The following is a 21,701-nucleotide window of genomic DNA, read 5'->3' on the forward strand; positions in this document are numbered from 1 at the left end:
AATAAAAACAAGAGGCCCATGGGCCTTAACGGTCATCTGACAAAAAGCAAGCCAAACCTAGAAAGTGGGTTGAGGTCATTCATTTGAACAAACTTGGTAGCCTCTCCTCCAAGCATCTTACAGGCCCAATATCAGCACTCATGGACTTTTGCTTGTTGAGAAGAAGTCGTTTGTATATTTTAACATATTTGACCCCTGTGACCTTGAAAGTGGGTTGAGGTCATTCATTTGAATAAACTTGGTAGCCTTTCCTCCCAGCATGCTACAGACCCAATATCGGCACTCATAGACTTTTGCTTATTGAGATGAAGTCCTTTGTATATTTTAACATATTTGACCCCTGTGACCTTGAAAGTGGGCCAAGGTCATTCATTTGAACAAACTTTGTAGGGCTCCATGCCAGCATGCTATGGGCCAAGTATTAGCCCCCTAGGCCTTCTAGTATTTGAGAAGAAGTTATTTAAAGATTTTGACATATTTGACCCCTGCGACCTTGAAAGTTGTTCGAGGTCATTCATTTAAATAAACTTGGTAGCCTTTCCTCCCAGCATGCTACAGACCCAATATCGGCACTCATAGACTTTTGCTTATTGAGATGAAGTCCTTTGTATATTTTAACATATTTGACCCCTGTGACCTTGAAAGTGGGTCAAGGTCATTCATTTGAACAAACTTTGTAGGGCTCCATGCCAGCATGCTATGGGCCAAGTATTAGCCCCCTAGGCCTTCTAGTATTTGAGAAGAAGTTATTTAAAGATTTTGACATATTTGACCCCTGTGACCTTGAAAGTTGTTCAAGGTCATTCATTTAAACAAACTTGATAGCCCTTCATCCCAGCATGCCACAGGCACAATATCAGCAATCTGAGCCTTTTGGTTATTGAGAAGAAGTTGTTTAAAGATTTTAACATATTTGACCCCTGTGACCTTTAAAGTGGGTCAAGGTCATTCATTTGAACAAACTTGGTAGTCCTTCATCCCAGCATGTCACAGGCCCAATATCTACACTCTGAGCCTTTTGGTTAATGAGAAGAAGTTGTTTAAAGATTTTAACATATTTGACCCCTGTGACCTTGAAAGTGGGTTGAGGTCATTCATTTGAATAAACTTGGTAGCCTTTCCTCCCAGCATGCTACAGACCCAATATCGGCACTCATAGACTTTTGCTTATTGAGATGAAGTCCTTTGTATATTTTAACATATTTGACCCCTGTGACCTTGAAAGTGGGCCAAGGTCATTCATTTGAACAAACTTTGTAGGGCTCCATGCCAGCATGCTATGGGCCAAGTATTAGCCCCCTAGGCCTTCTAGTATTTGAGAAGAAGTTATTTAAAGATTTTGACATATTTGACCCCTGCGACCTTGAAAGTTGTTCAAGGTCATTCATTTAAATAAACTTGGTAGCCTTTCCTCCCAGCATGCTACAGACCCAATATCGGCACTCATAGACTTTTGCTTATTGAGATGAAGTCCTTTGTATATTTTAACATATTTGACCCCTGTGACCTTGAAAGTGGGCCAAGGTCATTCATTTGAACAAACTTTGTAGGGCTCCATGCCAGCATGCTATGGGCCAAGTATTAGCCCCCTAGGCCTTCTAGTATTTGAGAAGAAGTTATTTAAAGATTTTGACATATTTGACCCCTGCGACCTTGAAAGTTGTTCAAGGTCATTCATTTAAATAAACTTGGTAGCCTTTCCTCCCAGCATGCTACAGACCCAATATCGGCACTCATAGACTTTTGCTTATTGAGATGAAGTCCTTTGTATATTTTAACATATTTGACCCCTGTGACCTTGAAAGTGGGCCAAGGTCATTCATTTGAACAAACTTTGTAGGGCTCCATGCCAGCATGCTATGGGCCAAGTATTAGCCCCCTAGGCCTTCTAGTATTTGAGAAGAAGTTATTTAAAGATTTTGACATATTTGACCCCTATGACCTTGAAAGTTGTTCAAGGTCATTCATTTAAACAAACTTGATAGCCCTTCATCCCAGCACGGCGCACGACGACGGACGAAGCATGATGACTATAGGTCATCGGACCCTTCGGGTCAGATGACCTAAAAAGTAACAGTTCAGTTTCCAAACAAGAGATCCCAGAGGGATTCTGGCACCCACCATTGTTTGATCTTTATTTGCTCTTTGGAAGATGGATCTCTTCCCTTCTTTTCTCTTCTCTGTTTTTGCTCTTATGACATGACATTTGAACATACATTTCTAGAAATTGTTATGATAATCTTTACCTGTCAAATCCAAAATGGCCACCAGAAAGTAATATTTTTTCTTCTGATCAGTCCCAAAATCAAATGGACACAAGGAGAGATGAAAGGGAACATAAGTATTAAATTTGAGAGATATCCATTTAGAACTTCTTAAGAAAAAGCAATAACAATATTTACTTGGCGAAATCCAAGATGGCTGCCTGTTGGCAATTTTGTTTTTCTGATTAATCCCAAATTCAAACAGGCACTACTATGGACCAAAAGGAACCTATACATGAAATTTGGGAAATATCTATACAGTACTTCTGAAGAAATAGCAATAACAAACTTCATTGGAAAAATCCAAAATGGCCGTCTATAGGCCATTTTGTTTTTCTGAGCAGTCCCAAAATTAAATGGGCACAACTAGGGACGAAGGGAAATCTACATATGAAATTTTTGAAAGATCAATCCAGTACTTCTCAAGAAATAGCGATAACAAACTTGCAAAGTCAAAATCCAAGATGGCCACCTGTTGGCCATTTTGTTTTTCTGATCAATCCCAAAATCAAACGTGCACAACTAGGGACCAAATGAAACCTAGATATGAAATTTACGAAGTTCCACTTTTGAAGAAATAGCATTAACAAACTTTAAAAATCAAAATTGAAGATGGCCACCTTTCAGCCACTTTGCTTTTCTGATCAGTCCCAAAATTAGACTGGCACAACTAGTGACAAAGGGGAACCTACATATGAAATTTAAGAGATCCATCCAATATTTCTCAAGAAATAGCGATAACAAAAACTGTTTGCGGACAGACAGATGAAGGACCACAGACACAGAGTGATTTGAAAAGCCCACCTTCATCAGATGGTGAGCTAATAAAGGAAAAAAAAGTAACTAAATATGTAAAATACAGCATCATTTATTCTTATACACAAAACCTGAAAACAAAAGTATCTGCGATGCCTTAGTCGTTCATAAACCAAAGTTGAGGATAAGATCATGACAAACAGATGTACTATACTGCTTATAAGCAGTATGTACCTTCTAAATCAGATGTACCAATTTTTTTTTAAACAAGAACAGAAGATTTAAACCAGAACATGAAGAGGTCTTAACACTTCTAACCATTACATATACAAATGTATTATTTTTATATATTCAAAAAATGAGACCACAACTGAACACTGGAAAGACGAAGTCACATGTTTTAAACTTTTAACATTAATTTTGTAATATTAAAAAACAAGTTTTTGGTGAATTTTCATCATGACAATTTGACTGATATAATTCTTTGAAGATATTTAAGTAAGTTTAGTTATGGTTAATTGTCTAATATCTGAAACATTTGCCTCTCATTTCTATTTAATGAATTAGAGGTAGAAGGCGTGACATCCTGGCCCCAATCTATACGACAAATGGACCATCTGAACTGTCCATTACCTAACAGAATTTCACATTAAATAAAATGTTGAAGAAATAACAAATAACTTCAAAGAAAAAGCAGCATAAGGAAATCAACAAATTATGAAAGCCCTTGATTATCATATGCAATTAATTATACAATGTAACTATAATATGAGGAATGAAGGGCAAGCTTCTAGCTAGTGTGACAAAACCCCACAGAATCTGATGTGTAAGCCAGATGTCAACTAATTCCTCACTCCTATGTATGAAATTGTAAAGAAAATATGTGCTACAAACATTTGAAATAAAAGCTTCTGATATAGATGTTCATAAATTTCTTCCAATGGAAAAACTGTATGTGTACTTAAGCAGTATTCTAATATTGACACTTTTTGTGTTTAAGTCATTTCTCTAATGCTAAAATTTTGATGTCCTATTATTGGGCATAAAAATGCATCACATCTAACAATGGAGTGTTGTACGCCGATTAATACATGCAGAACTATTAGTAGGTTAGAAACGTCACTTCACCCCTATAGTATAGCATGCTTCACAACAAACATGGCTCAGTTGTAGTTCACTTGTACATGGTTGATGTTCAAGATAATTGAAACATAGTGTATATCTGAAAAGTACATCACAGCGAATTTTGAAATTATTCTTGTTGCCTTTATGCAAATTTAAGATTTTACTAAAATAAGAGTGTACTATAATCAACGATAATACACATACAGTAAGAAATAGTATGAAAACTAAAGGTGAAGTTAATGTCAACATCAAAATAGCAATTAGCAAATGACTTGGTGTGCGATAGTGTTACACATGCTAAATATATCTACATTATTTAATGAAATTGTTTAAGACGGCAATTCTATATATTTCTGTGGGGCAAAAATGATATCTGTTTGGAAATTTAAGAGGCCCTTGGTTGATGGCAGAAAAGAAAACTTTATAAGTTTTATACATTTACAGACTAAAATTCCATGGTCCTTTTTTCTTTTTCAATTCTTGGTACTTAGTTTTTTGTCATTGCTTTATATACATTTTGAAGACAACTTATATTTAATCGATATCACTTCCAGAAGTAATTTTGAAAGTTTAACCTGTACTTATTTACATGTATACCATTTCAAAAATGAAAAAGACCAGCACGCATGTCCAGTACTGTATCCGTCACCTGTCAAACCTGTTTACCTACATACGTCACACAAACTCACTCTCTGGACATTCACGAACTACACATACAGTATACATAATAGGACTTTCACAATACAAAGCACAACATATAGAAGTAACACAACGAGTGCACCACACGTACAATGCAAAACACAACACGGGATACTCACGTCGTAAATATGGCAAAACGAGCACAGTAGAAATACATTAACATATTAAAATAATTTAAATGGGTGCCACAAATGGACAAATAAAATAAGTTTTCACTTTTGACAACAAAGCATGTACTGTAAAGTGACTTAACACTGATTCCATCTGTTAAAAGAGTTGTATATCAACATATAAAACAGACATTCATACATAAACCATACATAAAAGTGTTTACACATATATCCATCAATATGACATCTTTTTCATGTATATGACAACATCTGTTAATCCTACTAATTATGTAAACAGAATTCCAGGCAAGATACAAAGAAATATTTGTGTAGTAAGTCATGAATTCAATATTTAAATATATATCAGTATCTACTAATTAATGAATAAATTTCACTTATTGACTTATACATGTACTTTCATTACCATGATCTGTCTGTGCATGTACAAACTAAATGAGCTGTAAAAAAACACACTATCATTTACAATGATTTGTGAGAACAAACTACCATCTGTCGTTGAAGTTTAGACAAATTTTAAATAACAAAAATAGCACTATCTGCATTAAAATTTAAAAGGTCAGTTGTTTATCTTTGGAAAATCTGGCTTTCATCCACCACTCAAACCTAACACATCTGTAAATGACCCAATCTGTTAATAGGATGTAAAGCAACAATAAACTGAATCAAGAAAAGGGTTTCCTTGGGGTAGCTAGTGACTATCTCATTTAATAAGTAGGAAGCTTATAGCATGCCATCCAGAGTAAAATGTGTCGTCCAAGGACACTACTAAATCAAAATAGACCAATCCTTTTCTCAGCTTTGTGAGAAACAAAAACTGCCATTGGTAGGGAGTTCAGATGTTTACCTGAGGTTACTTGTGCCAACACTCCAACCACAGACATATTAAGATAACATCTAGATTTATTTCCATTGAATGGCCTGTTAATTTCACACTTTCTTGAACTTATATTATCACCATAGTAGTTGGAGAAAAATAAGGAAGTATATACGCAATGTACAGCACATAAAAATGCTGGATAAAAATATTATGAAAAAAAAAACTGCAATAAATATTCTACACAAAACAGTAGTGAAAGTTACAGGTCTATTAAAACTGAATCCAAATTTACTACTGTTGATTATCATGCAATAATACGAGTTGCGGTACAGAAAATGCTCTTTTACTGGTATGAGCACCATCATAGAATAAAATTCTATTCCACATCCTTGGTATGAGTCATATTAACAGTCAGTCCATGGGAAAATTAATTGGTACATGTACACATGGGATAAAATTGTTCTACTTCCTCAAAACAACTTTACTAGGATTGCTTGGTTGTGCATGTATTTAGATATATATCTGTAGAATGTTCATCTATTTATAAATTCTACATTTTGTACATGTTTCATAATCACATTGTAAAATTATTTATAAAAAATATCAGAAATGTTTACGTCATGGTATTTCAGAAAAGAAAATAATTTTCAAGTCAAATACTGGTATATTTTATAGTTGTCTTTGTATTGAAACAGAAACTTAAGCTATTAAGACTGTAAATCACAGCTCAATCATTTTTAAGAAGAGGAAAATTCCATTTCTTAATATGAAACAAACAATCACAACAAAAGTTACAGTACGGCTGTGTAATGCCAACACATGTATACACAAATAAATCTCTACAGATTTGTAAACAAATGGAATAAGAAACTTTAGAGAACATATGCTAAAGAAATTAGTTTTATCTACTTAACCATTTTTAATGCAGTTATATATTTTCTCTCTTCCAAGTGCTAGTACATCCATTTCAGCTGTTCATTCACATGTTTTTCAAGAGATGTGTAAGACAATTCCATTGGAGTTCAGATATCTACCACGCCATACATGTATGTCCCAAGTAACAAGATGGTTGAGGTGGCTGTCAATTCTCACATACAACTTTAATGTTGACCCACTTGAAGCACAAAAACTGTCTCCTTCATGTTACTATTATTTTATCTTAAGTTGTATTCAAATTTTATTGATGCTAGCATTTAGTTACATTTAAGAACAACAAGAGGCCCGGGGCTTAAATGTTCGACACACAAATGGAAACAACTGGAATGACTTTTCGTAAAGGGACAGATGAGTTTTACTTGAAGACCCTTCCATCAATGAAGAGTATCTAAATCTAACATGTTTGGATATTGAGAAGTTTTTTTTAAAAATTGCAGTCAATTTTATCCTTTCTGGCCATGCCTATCAGCCTTTGGAGGTCAACAAGAGTAAAGCAACTTAAGTCCCTCTCATTCATGAAGAATATTTGATTCTACCATATTTGGGTACTGAAAGAAGATTTTGGAAACTTCAGTCCATTTAACCCTTTTTGATCACTCCCCTTAGGCTGCTACGATGTGGGGACCATATTATTTACAAATTTGGTTTACCTTTGGCCATGGAAAGTTTCTGTTTCATTGAAATCGGTTCAGGGGTTTTCCAGAAAAGGTATCAAAAGTAACAAGTTTGCAGACAAACAACAGATAATACATGAGAAAATGGTATTACAATAGGTCACCATGACTTTGTCTCTGATGACCTGAAAATCTTAAAAGTCGGATACATCAATCATAAAGTAAACAAAACTGTTTCATCTCATCAACCATAACACAGCCAAAAGGCTTGACAACATTTGTTACCAGATCTTGGAACAGTCAGCTGAAAAGTGAGATTTACAATGAGAAAAAAATTTTATGCAGATAGTGAAAAAAAAATTCCAGAAGTACTTTCACCAATGAGGACAGATCAGACACTCAATATACAAACATTATCTATGTAGAAGTATAATTACACACACGTATATAATTATCACAGAATTTGAGTTCTTTCTGAATCATGAAGATGTTTTAGGGAATAGTATGGTATAGATATTAATATATATTAACATTATCACATACAAAACTGTTCCTCACCTTCAGAAGTTCAGAGAAACAGAAAGTACTCAGAAACTGTTCCTATGTCTCATACATGCAATTGAATATGTATTTGTACTTTATCAGCGCAAACCATTTTTTTCAATGTCACATACAAAATGAAAGTAAACAATTCCTTAATGTATAGAAAGCCATGGGAGGTATAAGATAGTATTTACAGTGAATGTATAATCAGTATTTAAAATGCATGTAAAACCTGTGTATTATGAAACTCGTTTAAAGTCCAGTTAAACTCTCTCTAGCACAAATCAGTGGTGTCATATAATAATACAATAGTGTAAAGGCAGAGCCTTTCTTCCTGTTACTCACTCTGTAAATTATCAGTAACATTAAAAAGAATATAAGAGGAGAACAACTTTGTATAATGCCACCTTAGTAAGTCCGTTCTTCACATTATGCATAATATAATAAACCTGTATGTCACAAGTCCTGTATTTTGTGAGTGAATAAGTCTTGGCATTTGAGGAATTATAAATGATGATATGAAAACATCAACCATCATACAGATGTATGACTCACAAGTGCTTTGATAACATATACCAGACTGATACAACTAGCACCACAACCAAACACTATGATCAGTATGTCTTTTATTATCACTCCGTATGACAAATCCTTGTGACACAATTTCAAGTGGAATAAACAGGGTAAAATGAAGGCTAGTGCTGAACTCCCAACAGCTCCTACAAAGACAAGATGGAGAATTTTTATGCAAGCTTGTTCACCAAACACAACATAAAAAATGTATCCAGAATCCTTTTGCAGTCAAGATGGGAGCAAACAATTGATCAATTTGGAGTTCAGATATCAGAAAAAATGTTGTTTTGCCATTAGGTAAAAAAGACTCAAATCTAGAAATTGTTGAGCTGCCAGCAGAGATGAGAAACATCAAGCTCTTAAGTTATTATTACTGGGTAATTATAATATATAGAAATGTAACTCCAAACTAATAAAGTAAAATTTTACATATATCTTAAATCCTATATTTCGTTCATTATAATACATGTACGTGTACAATATTACTTATAAAAAAAAAAAAAAAAAAACTCACAAAGCTCCATAACTTACCTGTAAACCCTCCAATATAAGCAAAACTGGCTCTAAAAATGATTGCTAAACCAACAGCTGCTCCTACAACCAAAATCCGTACAATGTTCCTCTTCCATGCTGACACCTGGAAGTAACAATAACAGCTTAACAAAATATGAATATGTTTTCAGAACAGAATTGATAACAAAGTAATTTGTTTTCTCAAACTTTGTTGGGCTTCAGCATAGGAACATACCAGCCAAATCTCATTCCAAGCCCTTCTAGGCTAGGTGAGCTGATAACAATGTATAAGGTAAACAAGGGATTGCAAACACTACAAAGCCATAGTTCCAGCTGGACTTGCCTGAAGTAAGGAAGAAAGCTAAATATATGAAGTTTTGTCAAAGTTCCTCAAGGAATGAAGCCATTAAGGTGCTGCAAAGGATTTTTTTAAAAAAATAGTTTAGGTGACCTTGACCTTGATCCCATAACCCACACTCTCTATCTCATTTATGATATTAATGTTAAGTTTGATGCTAATCTAAAATTATCTGATGTATGAAAATTACAAAATTAATCTAATTATATGACTCCTTGTCTAGATTTTGACTTTGCCTTTTGATCACTTCAGATTTTCCTAAGTTTTCTCATTGGCTTCAATTTTTAGGCCCTTAGCATCACTGAGGAGACCTGGAAGGACAAAACAGCAGTATGTGTCTTCTTTAAGGAGTGAAGCAACTGGAGCTCTAAAAATGGGAACAGTGACCTTGACCTTACAATCCTGAAACTTGGAACTTGTCTTAGATATTCTCATACTAAACAAATATATGAAGTTTGATCAATATCCATTCTGAAATGAAGTCACTTTAAAAAATGACAACTTACAGAATCAGGGATGTGTACAGCTACTGTAACAGGAAGGTCTTCTGTAACATTTGGCAATAAAGATTCCTCCGAGTCGTCCTCTTGTAACAATCTATCCTTTTTCTGTTTAGGCCCACATATACTTCCTGAAATGATTGTAATACAAAGGCAATTTTAAAACCAAGGTTATGATGTTAGTGTGCCTTGGATACAACTTGGATCCTATCATGAGCTTAAAAACTATGTTGGGCATTGCTGTAGAAATATTTTACCTCCAAACTCCTTATATCAGTCAAATGTATCACTTTTGTACAGAAAGATGATCTTATGAAAATATTTTTCTGACATTTGTCATTTTTCAGCAGAATTCCATATGAATTTTTTCAATCTAAAAATACCAAACAGTATAAAAAAAACCCAAATTTTCATGGTTATGTTGTGATATGAGTCATCGTACATAATAGTTTTTCAGACATTAAATAAAAAAGGTCAACTTTTTTTGAGAAATGAAAAATTTACCAAGCATATATATCCTTTACTTTATCCTATACCTCAATGTATAGATATCTGTGTGTTATGCAACAAGTTATCTTAATATACTGTAATACACAACATATAAAACATGATTCTATCTAGGAAGATACCACTATAACAGAGACAGTCTGGACAGCATTGATCCGTTATGATCAGTTTCTATGACGTGGATTGGTAGACTTTGCTTGTAAGAAGGAACTTTTTTTTCCTTTTTACGAAAACAATTCTCATGAAGCAAAATGTAGGGTTCACAACCACTGATTACATCTAAGTATATATATCAGACATTGGCAAAGGGCCACATGTTTAGGGCATTGTGAATAGATAATTTTACTCAAAGGGGTTATTTTGGCTCTAAGTTAACCAATTTTTTGCTTGATGATACACACCTTCACTAAAGAGGATAATTTCTATTAGTTCAATGACTGGGTATATCTGTAGAGGAAAGGTGAGCAGCACTCCCACACACACTCCAATGTTAACAGCAAATGACACCCATTCAGTAGATGGGATGTTGAGGTTGATCATCTGCTGCACGTCGTCACCAAACATGATGTACCCCATAATACCAAATGTACCGAGGATGAGAGTGAGTACCCCCACTGCCCCGTGGAGGAAACAATTGAAGTTGTGTCTGTTTCCCTCCATACTTGATTCTACTGGTATCACCTGTGAGCACATAACAGTTCTTATAGAAACAACACATTCTGATTTAATACTGCTTGTATATATCTTAGTTGATTAATAAATATGTATGATAAAAAAAAAAAAATCCAAAAAAACCTCATTTGTGATTTGGTCAATACAAAAAAATACAAAACATCCTTGCTTCTGAATATCAATCACAACACAAAATAATCATTAATGTATATAATCCATTGTAAAAATAACAAATAATGATAAAAATGTACAATAAAAAGGTAAAACATTTCAAAAATCATATGGAAAATTAATTTTAAAGAGGAGGAATGTAGATATTTTGTGTTTTAGCCCTGAATAAAACATTACACTCCTCATAGAGATTTACATATATTCCAGTATTTCTTCCTTGAAAACTTGTTCAAGCATATATTCCAACAGTTAGATAATAAAATACATGAAAATTGACTTAAAAATGACCACAATCATACAATCCTTAAATAGTCCATGTACCCGTTTATCCAAGTACTATTAGACAATTATCTATAGCATACAATATACTCACAAGTCCTATGCCTTCAAATGCTGCTGTAACCATACCAAAAAACACAGGCACTCCATCAAAATTTGCATAAGCAAATTTGCTCACACTAAAATCTGAAAAAAGTAAAATAAAAAATATCAGGTTTTCAGTAAATTTTATACATCATTCACCAACAAACATCTAATGCCCAGACAGAGGGATTTCCACTTCATGACTATTTTAGAACATATTTTTGTCTTTTGGTTATTTTTTCAATCAGTTGAAGATTTCAAAAGGTTACTGTGACCCTAAATATCAACCATAGATAAGAACAAATTTGATCACTTTTATTTTTTTATTGTAATTTTTTCCTTATAAATTTCAAATGAAACGTAATTGATCTCAGTCATCTAATCAATGAATTCACATTTTAGAATTTTGTTAAAACTTGGTTTCCTATCTTATATGAAGTATCACAAAGAAAATGATGAGGGATGGTTATAAAACCTCACAACAACATCAACAGTTACAAATTTCCTGAAGTAAAAGCACTTACTGAAGATCATGTAGAGAAAGACAGCTACACATCCTCCCAGTATAGATATATTGGCAGTGACGCTGATCCAACTCAAATTACGGATACTGCGTATGAGAGCAAACACAAGAAAGAGGGGCAGCGGTGTCATCACCAACATCTTCAGGTCAGGAGCAGTGCTTTTATCCATACACGACTGTGTCCATGGTTTTGTGGAGTTTTCAGTTGGAGTTGTGGACATGTTTTGTGGTGACAGAGTCGGTGCCATTGTAATGTTGGATGGGAGTGTACTAGTGGTTAGATTTGGTGTAGATAAATTATTATCAGGTATGGTGAAGTGAATTCCAGTACTTAATGGCATGGTTGTTGTATTCAGATCACTTAACCCAGCAGCAATGTCTCGACTATCACTTAAGTGTGGCATAGAGGCCAAGGTTGTAGTTGGAAAGGATACAGGGTATGTTATGGTATTGTTAGCTGTTACATTCCTACACTCTACAGCTATAGGAAACAGCTTATGGATGGTGTTCCCAATGAATATGAAGTATGCAACACAAAAACAGAACTGGGTGGTACCAATAAAAAGATTAACAAGCAAGAGACCTTTTTTCCCAAAACATAGTCTACCAATGTCACCATACGACATGTGCTTCATCATATGGTGTTTCAATATGGCCAGTTCATCAACTTCAATGTCCACATTGGGGATGTCACTGCTGTCACTGCTGACGTGGTTTTCAGTTTGATATCGTTCAGAGAGTTGTTTTTTGACTTTAAACTGACTCAGCAATATCTTCATAGCATGATACTTGGTCTTAACTATGAGATGGCAACAGTGATCAGTGAGGCTGGCGATGATAAGAAGACAGACTACTCCCAGCTGTGATAAGAATAAAAATATATTTGTTTTTTCATATTTTTTGTCCTTTTTAAATGATTGAAAACATTTCTTTCAAAAATCATTATTGTACATGCATAATGGAATTTTTTTTTGTCTTATCACAAAGTCCACTCTTTCAATTTTCTTTCTGATACCCATCTTTCTGCCGACAGAGGGATGAAAACATTCATTTATGAAAAAAGCATATCTCTTTCTCTTATTAGTGCTTCAATTAAAATCATAAAAGAAGAAAGGTTTCAAATATTACATGCAGACCTCTATTTCTTAACATTGGTCATGTCCCATCCCTCAGCCCTGAGTGTGAAAGACTCTCTGTTTATAAAAGTTTCCTTGACTCATTAACATTTCTAACTGAATTTTATTCACACTCATTTACCATAAAAAAGAAATTTGAATATTTAACTCAATCTGCCACCAATAGAAATATGATGCAATGTAATAAATAATAAATTATTGATTTTTTTTCTATCTGGTCTCCTAAGCTTGCTTACTAGATCCATCCATATTGTAACATATGTTTTGGTGGATGTAAATGACAAAAAACTGTTTAAGTAAGTCAACACACTAGATTACATAGTGAATATATAAGTTACATGCATTCACGTTTCAAGAAGATATATGTGTTGGGAATATATAATTTACAAAACTGGTCTGACTACAGTTAGAGAAGATAAGCCTTTTATACCTCCTAAGTACTACTGGTATTTGAACAGATGTTGTCCACTTACATCATGTACATGTATATAATCATAAATAATTGTGCTTTTATCTACAGAGATGTTATCGGGCCTATTCTACTCACCAACAATCCACTCTGTTTAAATGCATAGGCGACACCTAGATAGTTGGAACCAATAAATGCTTTCAGCATATTTGCAAAGTCTCCAAGGTGCATCATCCATCTTGAACCAGTCCTGAAATAAAAGATAGTATTTTTGTAAAACAATAACCACCTAATTAAGGATGCTGAGTTGAGTTGATAAGATAGTAGTACATGTATACACTAAAAAATAATTGGAAGAGGTTAAGTTGTATGTAAAACTGTATATACACTGAGTTGAGATACTATCAGTTAGATACAATAACATGACCTCTCAGACTAATCTAAATGTTTAATATATATCTCTAGCACTATAATGATGATACTTGTTAAGATATGGACATTCTTCTGAGAAAACAGATCTATGTGACACTTAAATGCCCCTAGCAGCCAAGCAAGGATAAAATCAGAAATGTGGAGCATTTTAGTGATACTGGTCTTTAAAGAAGTGACCTTTTGACTTTATAAACTGTTACAGATCCTAGCTAACCAAGGCTGACTGGGATTGACAGTCATTTAACAGCTAACTTGGTGTTATTTTTCTTCAAGCATAATAAAATGAATGGAACCCAATTTTTTTTTTAAATATCCAAGGGCTATAACTCTATAAAAAAATAAGTCATCCACCATAAGATGGAAATTTGGCATTCTTATCAAACAGCTTCACATCAATTTAAATTAATTCTTCATCCAGCTATGAAAAACTGAGCTAAAACTGAAAAGTTCTTGAAATGCCTATGAGTCATATCTCTCTCTCTAAAAACATTAAACACCTCCTCTGTTACAGAATAAATAAATGGAAACTAAAGTATGATGTAGTGATGGACTGGAGCAATCTCCAGATATAAAATGCATAAGAAGTCCACTTTTTCTTTTTCCTCTACAACTTTATGGGTTAGTTATACATACATAAATTTGTACTCATTTGAATTACAACAGGTAAAGTTAGATGTTTACCAAAATCAGTCTAACTTATATAACTGACAAAACTCAATCCTACTTCAGAAATTAATTGATAATTTCTATTTCAAAAACATCTCATGATTTACAAAAATACAATGATTTTCAATGGATACATCATCAGGGACAGCATTTTCAATTTTCCCTACAGGCCAGTTTGATTTAAAAGGATCAATAAGTATGTATAACTAAAACCCATAATAATCAGCATAAATCATGCACTTAGAGCCACAACATAAGAACTGGAAAAATGCTTGAAATTTTTCTTCTAGAAATAAAGCTGTATTGCAAGTACATTAAAAACATGGTTGTTCTCTTCATGTAAAATAAAATATTTCACATATTTGGTCTATTAATCTAAACACTGATTGTCAAAAGTACAGAGATTGTCACTTTAATTCCGGCCTTAATATGTCATGTGAAAATCATTTTGACAGATTGAATGAAAAATCCTTAAGTCAAAATTTCCATGAAATTTAACACTATATCTTTTAAATCTAATTCATTTTCACATTATTAAATTCGTGATCATGTAAACATTTTATTTAACTTCTATAAGTTAGCTATGAGATGAATACATTAAACTAATTGCAATATTAATTATAAAATAAATACATTAAACTAATTGCAATATTAATTATAAAATAAATACATTAGACTAATTGCAATATTAATTATAAAATAAATACATTAAACTAACTGCAATATTAATTATAAAATAAATACATTAAACTAATTGCAATATTAATTCAAATACAAGTATGTAAGATCCATAATACATCAAATTACAGTAAAACAGTGAATAAGCCAAGTATCAACTGTGTGTTCCAAACATCATATTCCTTGTAATGTAGTTTTATATGTGTACAATGCTTATTATACATGCAAAAGTTAAACTGCAATAAACTATTGACAAAAACTTTTTTGTCGTAAAAAAGTTTAGCAATAACTTACATTTTATCAAGGTTGAAATTATCCTTCCCAAATATTATATTATGATCATGTATCACAAGCTAAATGATGAAGATCAGCAGCAGAACCAGCACCCGTTCATGCCTGTCCTGATAAGACTTAAGTCAAGCACAAGTCATACGTGACAGCTCCATGCTGAGGTCAGCTGACATCCAGTACACACACAATAAATAGCAAAGTATAATCAGTGGAAACAAAGTCCATGAATAACTGGATAGCTATGGAGGAGACTGGATGTAAGTGTAACTGTGAGGTTACTGATACAACAAGACCCTACTTCCTGTAAACAATGATGTAGGTGACACAACTTAAAGGTCAACACATGTACACCACACCAATTCATGATTAAGACAACGTGGCTTATCTTGTAAGTTCAATATCCCTTTGCATTGTAGACTTGTCTAAGTCACTATTACTTTTATGATTTTAAAATTTTAAAATTTTAATTTTAAAATTCCTGTGATTAAATTTTGAGAAAATGTTCAGTATTGTCTAGGTCACTATTACTTTTATGATTGTATAAATATCATGTGATTAAATTTTGAGGTTTAAGATTTTTAGCATAGCCTTTTATCTTACATTTTCAAAATCAAACAGACCAACAGTGAGAACATAAATCCTGGTATCTACACAGATACTTTCCATATATAAAACACAGTCTTAATTCTGCTGTGTTTAGTGACACATGTACCAGGTACAAATTTAAATTTAGATTGTGACCAATACAGATAATGTTTTTAAACCTAAATTTAGTTTTATTATACATATCTAACCTGAACAGTAGTACTAGAATTATTTTAACCATTGATAAGAAAGAAATGTGTAGAAATCATTCAGAATCGAAAACTTATCTTTTTGAGTGAAAATCCATACATCTACCCATTTTCACAACATTTTCACTGTCTGATTATACTAATAATGTTATAATATTTTCTCAGCTGAGCTTACGTAATAAGATGTCTTGAGGTGTTGTGAAATTATACTGAAATTAAAGATGGCTCATCGGACATAACAACTGAAGAAGCAGAAAACTGGAAATTCCTTTAAGATCAAGACATACCAAGTACACAGTTTACAGTAAACAGTATACGTAAGAACCAGAACAAATCATTCAATCTCTTTCAAATTCACTTTTATCTTACTATTGCACCATCACCAGAGGAACCCTATTGCTGCAACTGTGGTGATGTTTCAGACAAGAGACAAATTTTAACTTAGCTGGTCAAAGTTCTTCTCAAGGCTTTCCTGTAATTTCCATGCTTTATATCAATAATTTTAATTCAACCACTGATTTTCCATCCATGTATAGCACTCACAATAATCATAAATGCTTTGATGGCATGCAGTGTTATTTTAACCAGAGTCATTCATCCTAAATAAACAATGGTTCATGGAGGTAATCCAAAAATTGAAGCAAAAGGATCATAATTTCTGAAAGTTCTGTTAGTTAATTTACAGGTACATCAATTGAAAAATTACTCTCTTATTGCCAAACAGATGCCTTTATTCGACAAAATGCCAAATGAGATATACGCATAAAGGAAATTTGGTGAAATATCTAAGATTCTACAGATCAACATCTTTATTCTTGAATAACCATTTCTGTAAGTTGTGACCATAACAACACACTATGAACAAGAGTATAATGGGGAAGAACAATATATGCCTACCAAATGCAAAAGAAATACCATATTAATGATTTATTGTATTGAAGTGAATGCAAACATGAAAATCTAAATATTGAGTCAAAATGCTTAGAGGAAAAATACATATATCTATAACAATGTAGCTGAAATGGGATGAGGTATTTGGGCGGAATTTAAAATGATAAGAAAATATATATATAATATAGTTGAAATAATGTTGAATCAAATGATGTTCAGGAATGCAAAATGTCTGGTTATTGTTTTAAAGCCGATTATGTTTCAAATATATTGGTATGAAATTGAGGGAGGAGATCCCTGTACAGTATCAAAATGCTGACGGTGAAACTCCTTAATAATGTTAAATCATGCTAACACTCAGGAGAATGCAATTTTGTGTCATGGTGATTAAGCCTACCTCCCGGTATATAGTTTGAAAGAAATCAGATATAACCTGAGAGAGAGGAAATATGTGGACAAGATAAACAGTATGAAAGCAACAAGGAACAATAATTCTTCAGAACAGCTTCAAACTGTTGTCAAGTAATGTATATTATGAGATGACACTTGTTGCAATCGCCACTTGTTCTTCCTCATTATTAGTGATAAAAACTTCACTGTAAGCTAACTTGTGCATCTTAATGATTTAGTGGTGTCATCAGAGACGGAAGTGCAGTCACATGTCCGATACACATGTCGGTCGTTTCAGGTGAGAGAATGTGAAGTAGGATCTGAATATTTAGGATATTTTCTATAACTATACTAGTGTTTTATCGATGAATATTTATTGAATATAAATCGTATAGTACAAACACATTTGAATTCATTTATGTATTTGTTTGTAGGCAATACGTCGAAATGGCGTGGCTAGCAAGAAATGATTCTTAAAGGGTCCTAATCTAATGCGCAATGGATACACTCTATGGGCATTCAACCATGGATGGCGTTTTTATAAGAAGGGTAAACCCAAAAATAAGAGGTACAGTTTGTTTAATGAATGGGATACGAAAAAAATACACTTTATCCGGACTTATTAACTTCCCTGAGAGGTCCATATTAAATCTTACCGTTCTGTTGTCATGTTAATGAGTGATGTCTGTGAAAGTTTATATGTCTTCAGGTGTCTGTCTTCAGGATTTTGACGTCTGAACACAAAACTATAACTCTTTTTTAAGGAGGTAAAAATGTCAAATTTGAGGTGGCCAAAAATGTAACGGGAAATTGTATTGGTTCAGATGTAAAAACCTGACCAATCAAAACTGCTGTATCTGTCGTAAATTATTTTTATACCGCGATATTCGAACTACTGAAAGTTTGAGACAGGTAAAATTTATTAGCATAGTGTCTATTGAAGACAATTTGAATGCTATTGTTGTAATATGTTGAAATAGGCGGGAGAGATAAGTTTCTGTGCTGAGATGCTATAGTTATGTTGCAGTCTAACGATCCTATATGTTTGTTTACATGATGATCGGGTGTACGTAACTGTCAGCAGGGCACGGAGTCGACTAGTTGAGTGTTGACTGATCGTGACACAAGTCACAGCCTTTTCGAATCTCCACATGATTGCGGATAAAAAAACCCAAAATGTTTCCATTTTAAGCGAATTCTTTTCTTTCATGTTCACACAGAATGAAAAAAGTTTTGAAAACAGGTTGGACACACCCCGGCATTAATGGATTTGAGGGATAGATACTGCTTTCAGTAATCAACTAATTTCTCAAATGCAGGGTCATATTGCGACAGAAACATTTACAGTTCTTTTAAATATTTGCAACAAAAAGGGTTTCATCTCTATATCATACCCTATAGCCAATGTAACGTACATATTTGCGTAAGAACTATTCGTTTCTAGATCTGTTAAACTTTGTGTTATAATGACAATAGCCAGTGGGAGCATTTAGTGCGAATGTAATAAGTGAACATAAATTTACCTGTGTGTGTTTTAGCCACACTTTAAGCAGCTGATAAAGTAGGAGGTGTTAAAATTTGATTCTTTACAAACTGTGAGTTAGCTGAATTATTAGCTTTTTTTGTGTAAAAATGTACAATGATGCATTGGTTATTGGACCATGTCAAAAGTATGATGCTCTTTTTGTTGCAAATGCTTAACTTTATGGATTTTAATTTCAAAACAACCTTTTATTTGAGTAACTAGTTGATTACTTAAAGCAGTAACTGTCCCTCTAATGCATGACAGTGAATTTGTGCAATCAACCACGTTCAGGACAGAATTGAAAGTTGCGGATAGATAGTCAGAACCCTTCCTTCAGACTACTGAAGTCTTTGGAAAAGGCTGATATAGGCAAGACCAATTGTCCTATCCATTTCTTTATGCACTTATTGGGACTGTTATTGTATTAAATATACTGAATATATTACTTTAAAATAAACTGTTTTGAATTGAAATCTCCACAAGCTTGTCAAGATAAGTCTATTTCAGATTGGCTGTGATTGTGTGGTCAGAATGCACACAAATACTAGTCTGTTGACATAGGATGGCTAAGTGGTTGCACCAGTTGATACTGCAAGATGATAGTATATGTACAGATGATAACTACAGGGGCACTTCAATATCATAAAGCTTATATCTTATACACTTGAGCTATTTGTCTACCTACGACTTATAACCTGTTTTAAGTCATAGGTAGATAGACAACTCAAGTGTATTAAAAGCATTACATAGCGACTGCATCTTTACAAGTCTCAATGGGGCTGTAAACAGTTTTTCCCCAAATATTATTTTATTCAAATCAGGTTTCACATAAGCATAAGTGGATTTAAAATACATTTTATTGGTGGTTTATTGTTTTTGATCATTGACAGAATATTCCAAAACATGAACTTAATGTGTAACATTTCAAATATCTTGTACAGGTGACAGGTCATTTGTTTTGTAAATACGTGTGCATGGTTTGGAGGAAACATTTCAATTTGGGGGCATGTAAACAACTTAGCATCTATGTGTTTACTGGATTTCTATGTATTTGTCTTTTTTTACTTTTGAGGCATTTTTTACGAAATTGTTACAAGTGTTAACACAAGCTTAAATCAACATCAGCACATGTATATGTATAGGCAATTATTCAAACATAAAAGTAAATTGTTCTTAATTATAAACTGAGCTTTATTGGAAAATGAAGTGGTGACATTCTTGAAATTCAAATACATGTATATGTTATAGATATGAAAACATCTAATGAAGGTAAGGGTGTGTAAACCTATTGAAGGCTGTAGTAATCATTTAAACCTCTTTATGTCAATATATAAGCTTTTTTATCGTCCTAAAATGACATGTCATGTGTCAAACAGAGGGGGCATCAACAAAAATCAAAGGGTTTATTAGTAATTTTTATTTCTATTATAATGTCCCTTCTTTCAGTTTTGAACTGAAATTTCACTATATATTGAACTAAACTCATGTTATTCTACAAGTTTTCTTTATCTTATGTACAAATATCATATCGGTTTTGACATTTCTATTGTAACAATATCACAAAAATGAAAATTCTTTTCCTATCCTACAACTGCAAGTTCTCAGTTACAATCAACATCAATGTAGATAATGTAAACATAGATTTAGAATCTTGTTAGCATCTTTCAAATATATGATATTTTTAGGCATTTCTGTCATGAGATCTCTGCTGCAGAAAATTGCACAATGACCTAGGGGTCAGAATATCTGCATTATTGTACAGTTTGCTTCATGACTATCATTTTGAAATATCCTCATCAAATTACATACCTGACAATGCAAACTGAGAGGTCAGTGTACATTATTTATGTGTAGTTTTGATCAGCTTAATGATGGGGATGGAGATTATGTTGGCAGAACATTCAACTTCGTCAGTAAGACAAGATTGATCAAGCAATAGAAAGAGTCATGCAGGCAGTAAACCTGTGACTAATCAACCAACGCCAATCATGGTAAATGGGTAATTAACTTAAAATTAGGTGCAAAATCACTGCAGGTACATTCTGTTGACAAGAAGCAGCTAACTGCAACAAACTTCCAAACAAGTATGTTCAAGCCCCATTGTTAAAGTTTTAAATCCTGTTTGTATAGTCTTCCATTTAAGTTTTACACAAGTTGTAACTGGCAACTGGACGTCATGACTAAATAACAAATAAACTAACACACCCACATTAGCCAATCTAGACAAACACCTGGTGTCAACTTTTGAATTGAAAGTATCAAATGAAGGTACCAGGTATGAGTAACTCATCTGAACAAGCCTGACCTTGTCTGACCTCTCAATTAGGAATAGATTTGGAGGATTAAGGCTTTAATTTGTACTTCATTACTGACAATACGACAGAAAAAATTGACTGTTTTTTCAGAGTTACACGTGTTCTTTTT

At 33.3% G+C, this 21,701-nt stretch overlaps 1 protein-coding gene across 1 annotated transcript; it reads right to left on the reverse strand.

The window, feature by feature from the left end:
* Positions 1-3,116: 3,116 nt before the first annotated feature.
* Positions 3,117-14,282, reverse strand: LOC132556389 (neutral amino acid uniporter 4-like). The gene is made up of 8 exons (XM_060220792.1): positions 14,257-14,282; positions 13,749-13,860; positions 12,067-12,925; positions 11,553-11,644; positions 10,738-11,017; positions 9,836-9,960; positions 8,990-9,095; positions 3,117-8,604 (listed from the first exon to the last, which is right to left on the reverse strand). Exons 1-8 carry the CDS (start codon positions 14,280-14,282, stop codon positions 8,420-8,422), a joined length of 1,785 nt encoding a protein of 594 aa, XP_060076775.1. The 3' UTR covers positions 3,117-8,419.
* Between the last annotated feature and the right edge of the window lie 7,419 nt (positions 14,283-21,701).

The sequence above is a fragment of the Ylistrum balloti genome, unplaced genomic scaffold, assembly GCF_031769215.1.
Source record: "Ylistrum balloti isolate Yb309-2 unplaced genomic scaffold, AGI_CSIRO_Ybal_v1 Utg370568, whole genome shotgun sequence".
Lineage (NCBI taxonomy): Eukaryota > Metazoa > Mollusca > Bivalvia > Pectinida > Pectinidae > Ylistrum > Ylistrum balloti.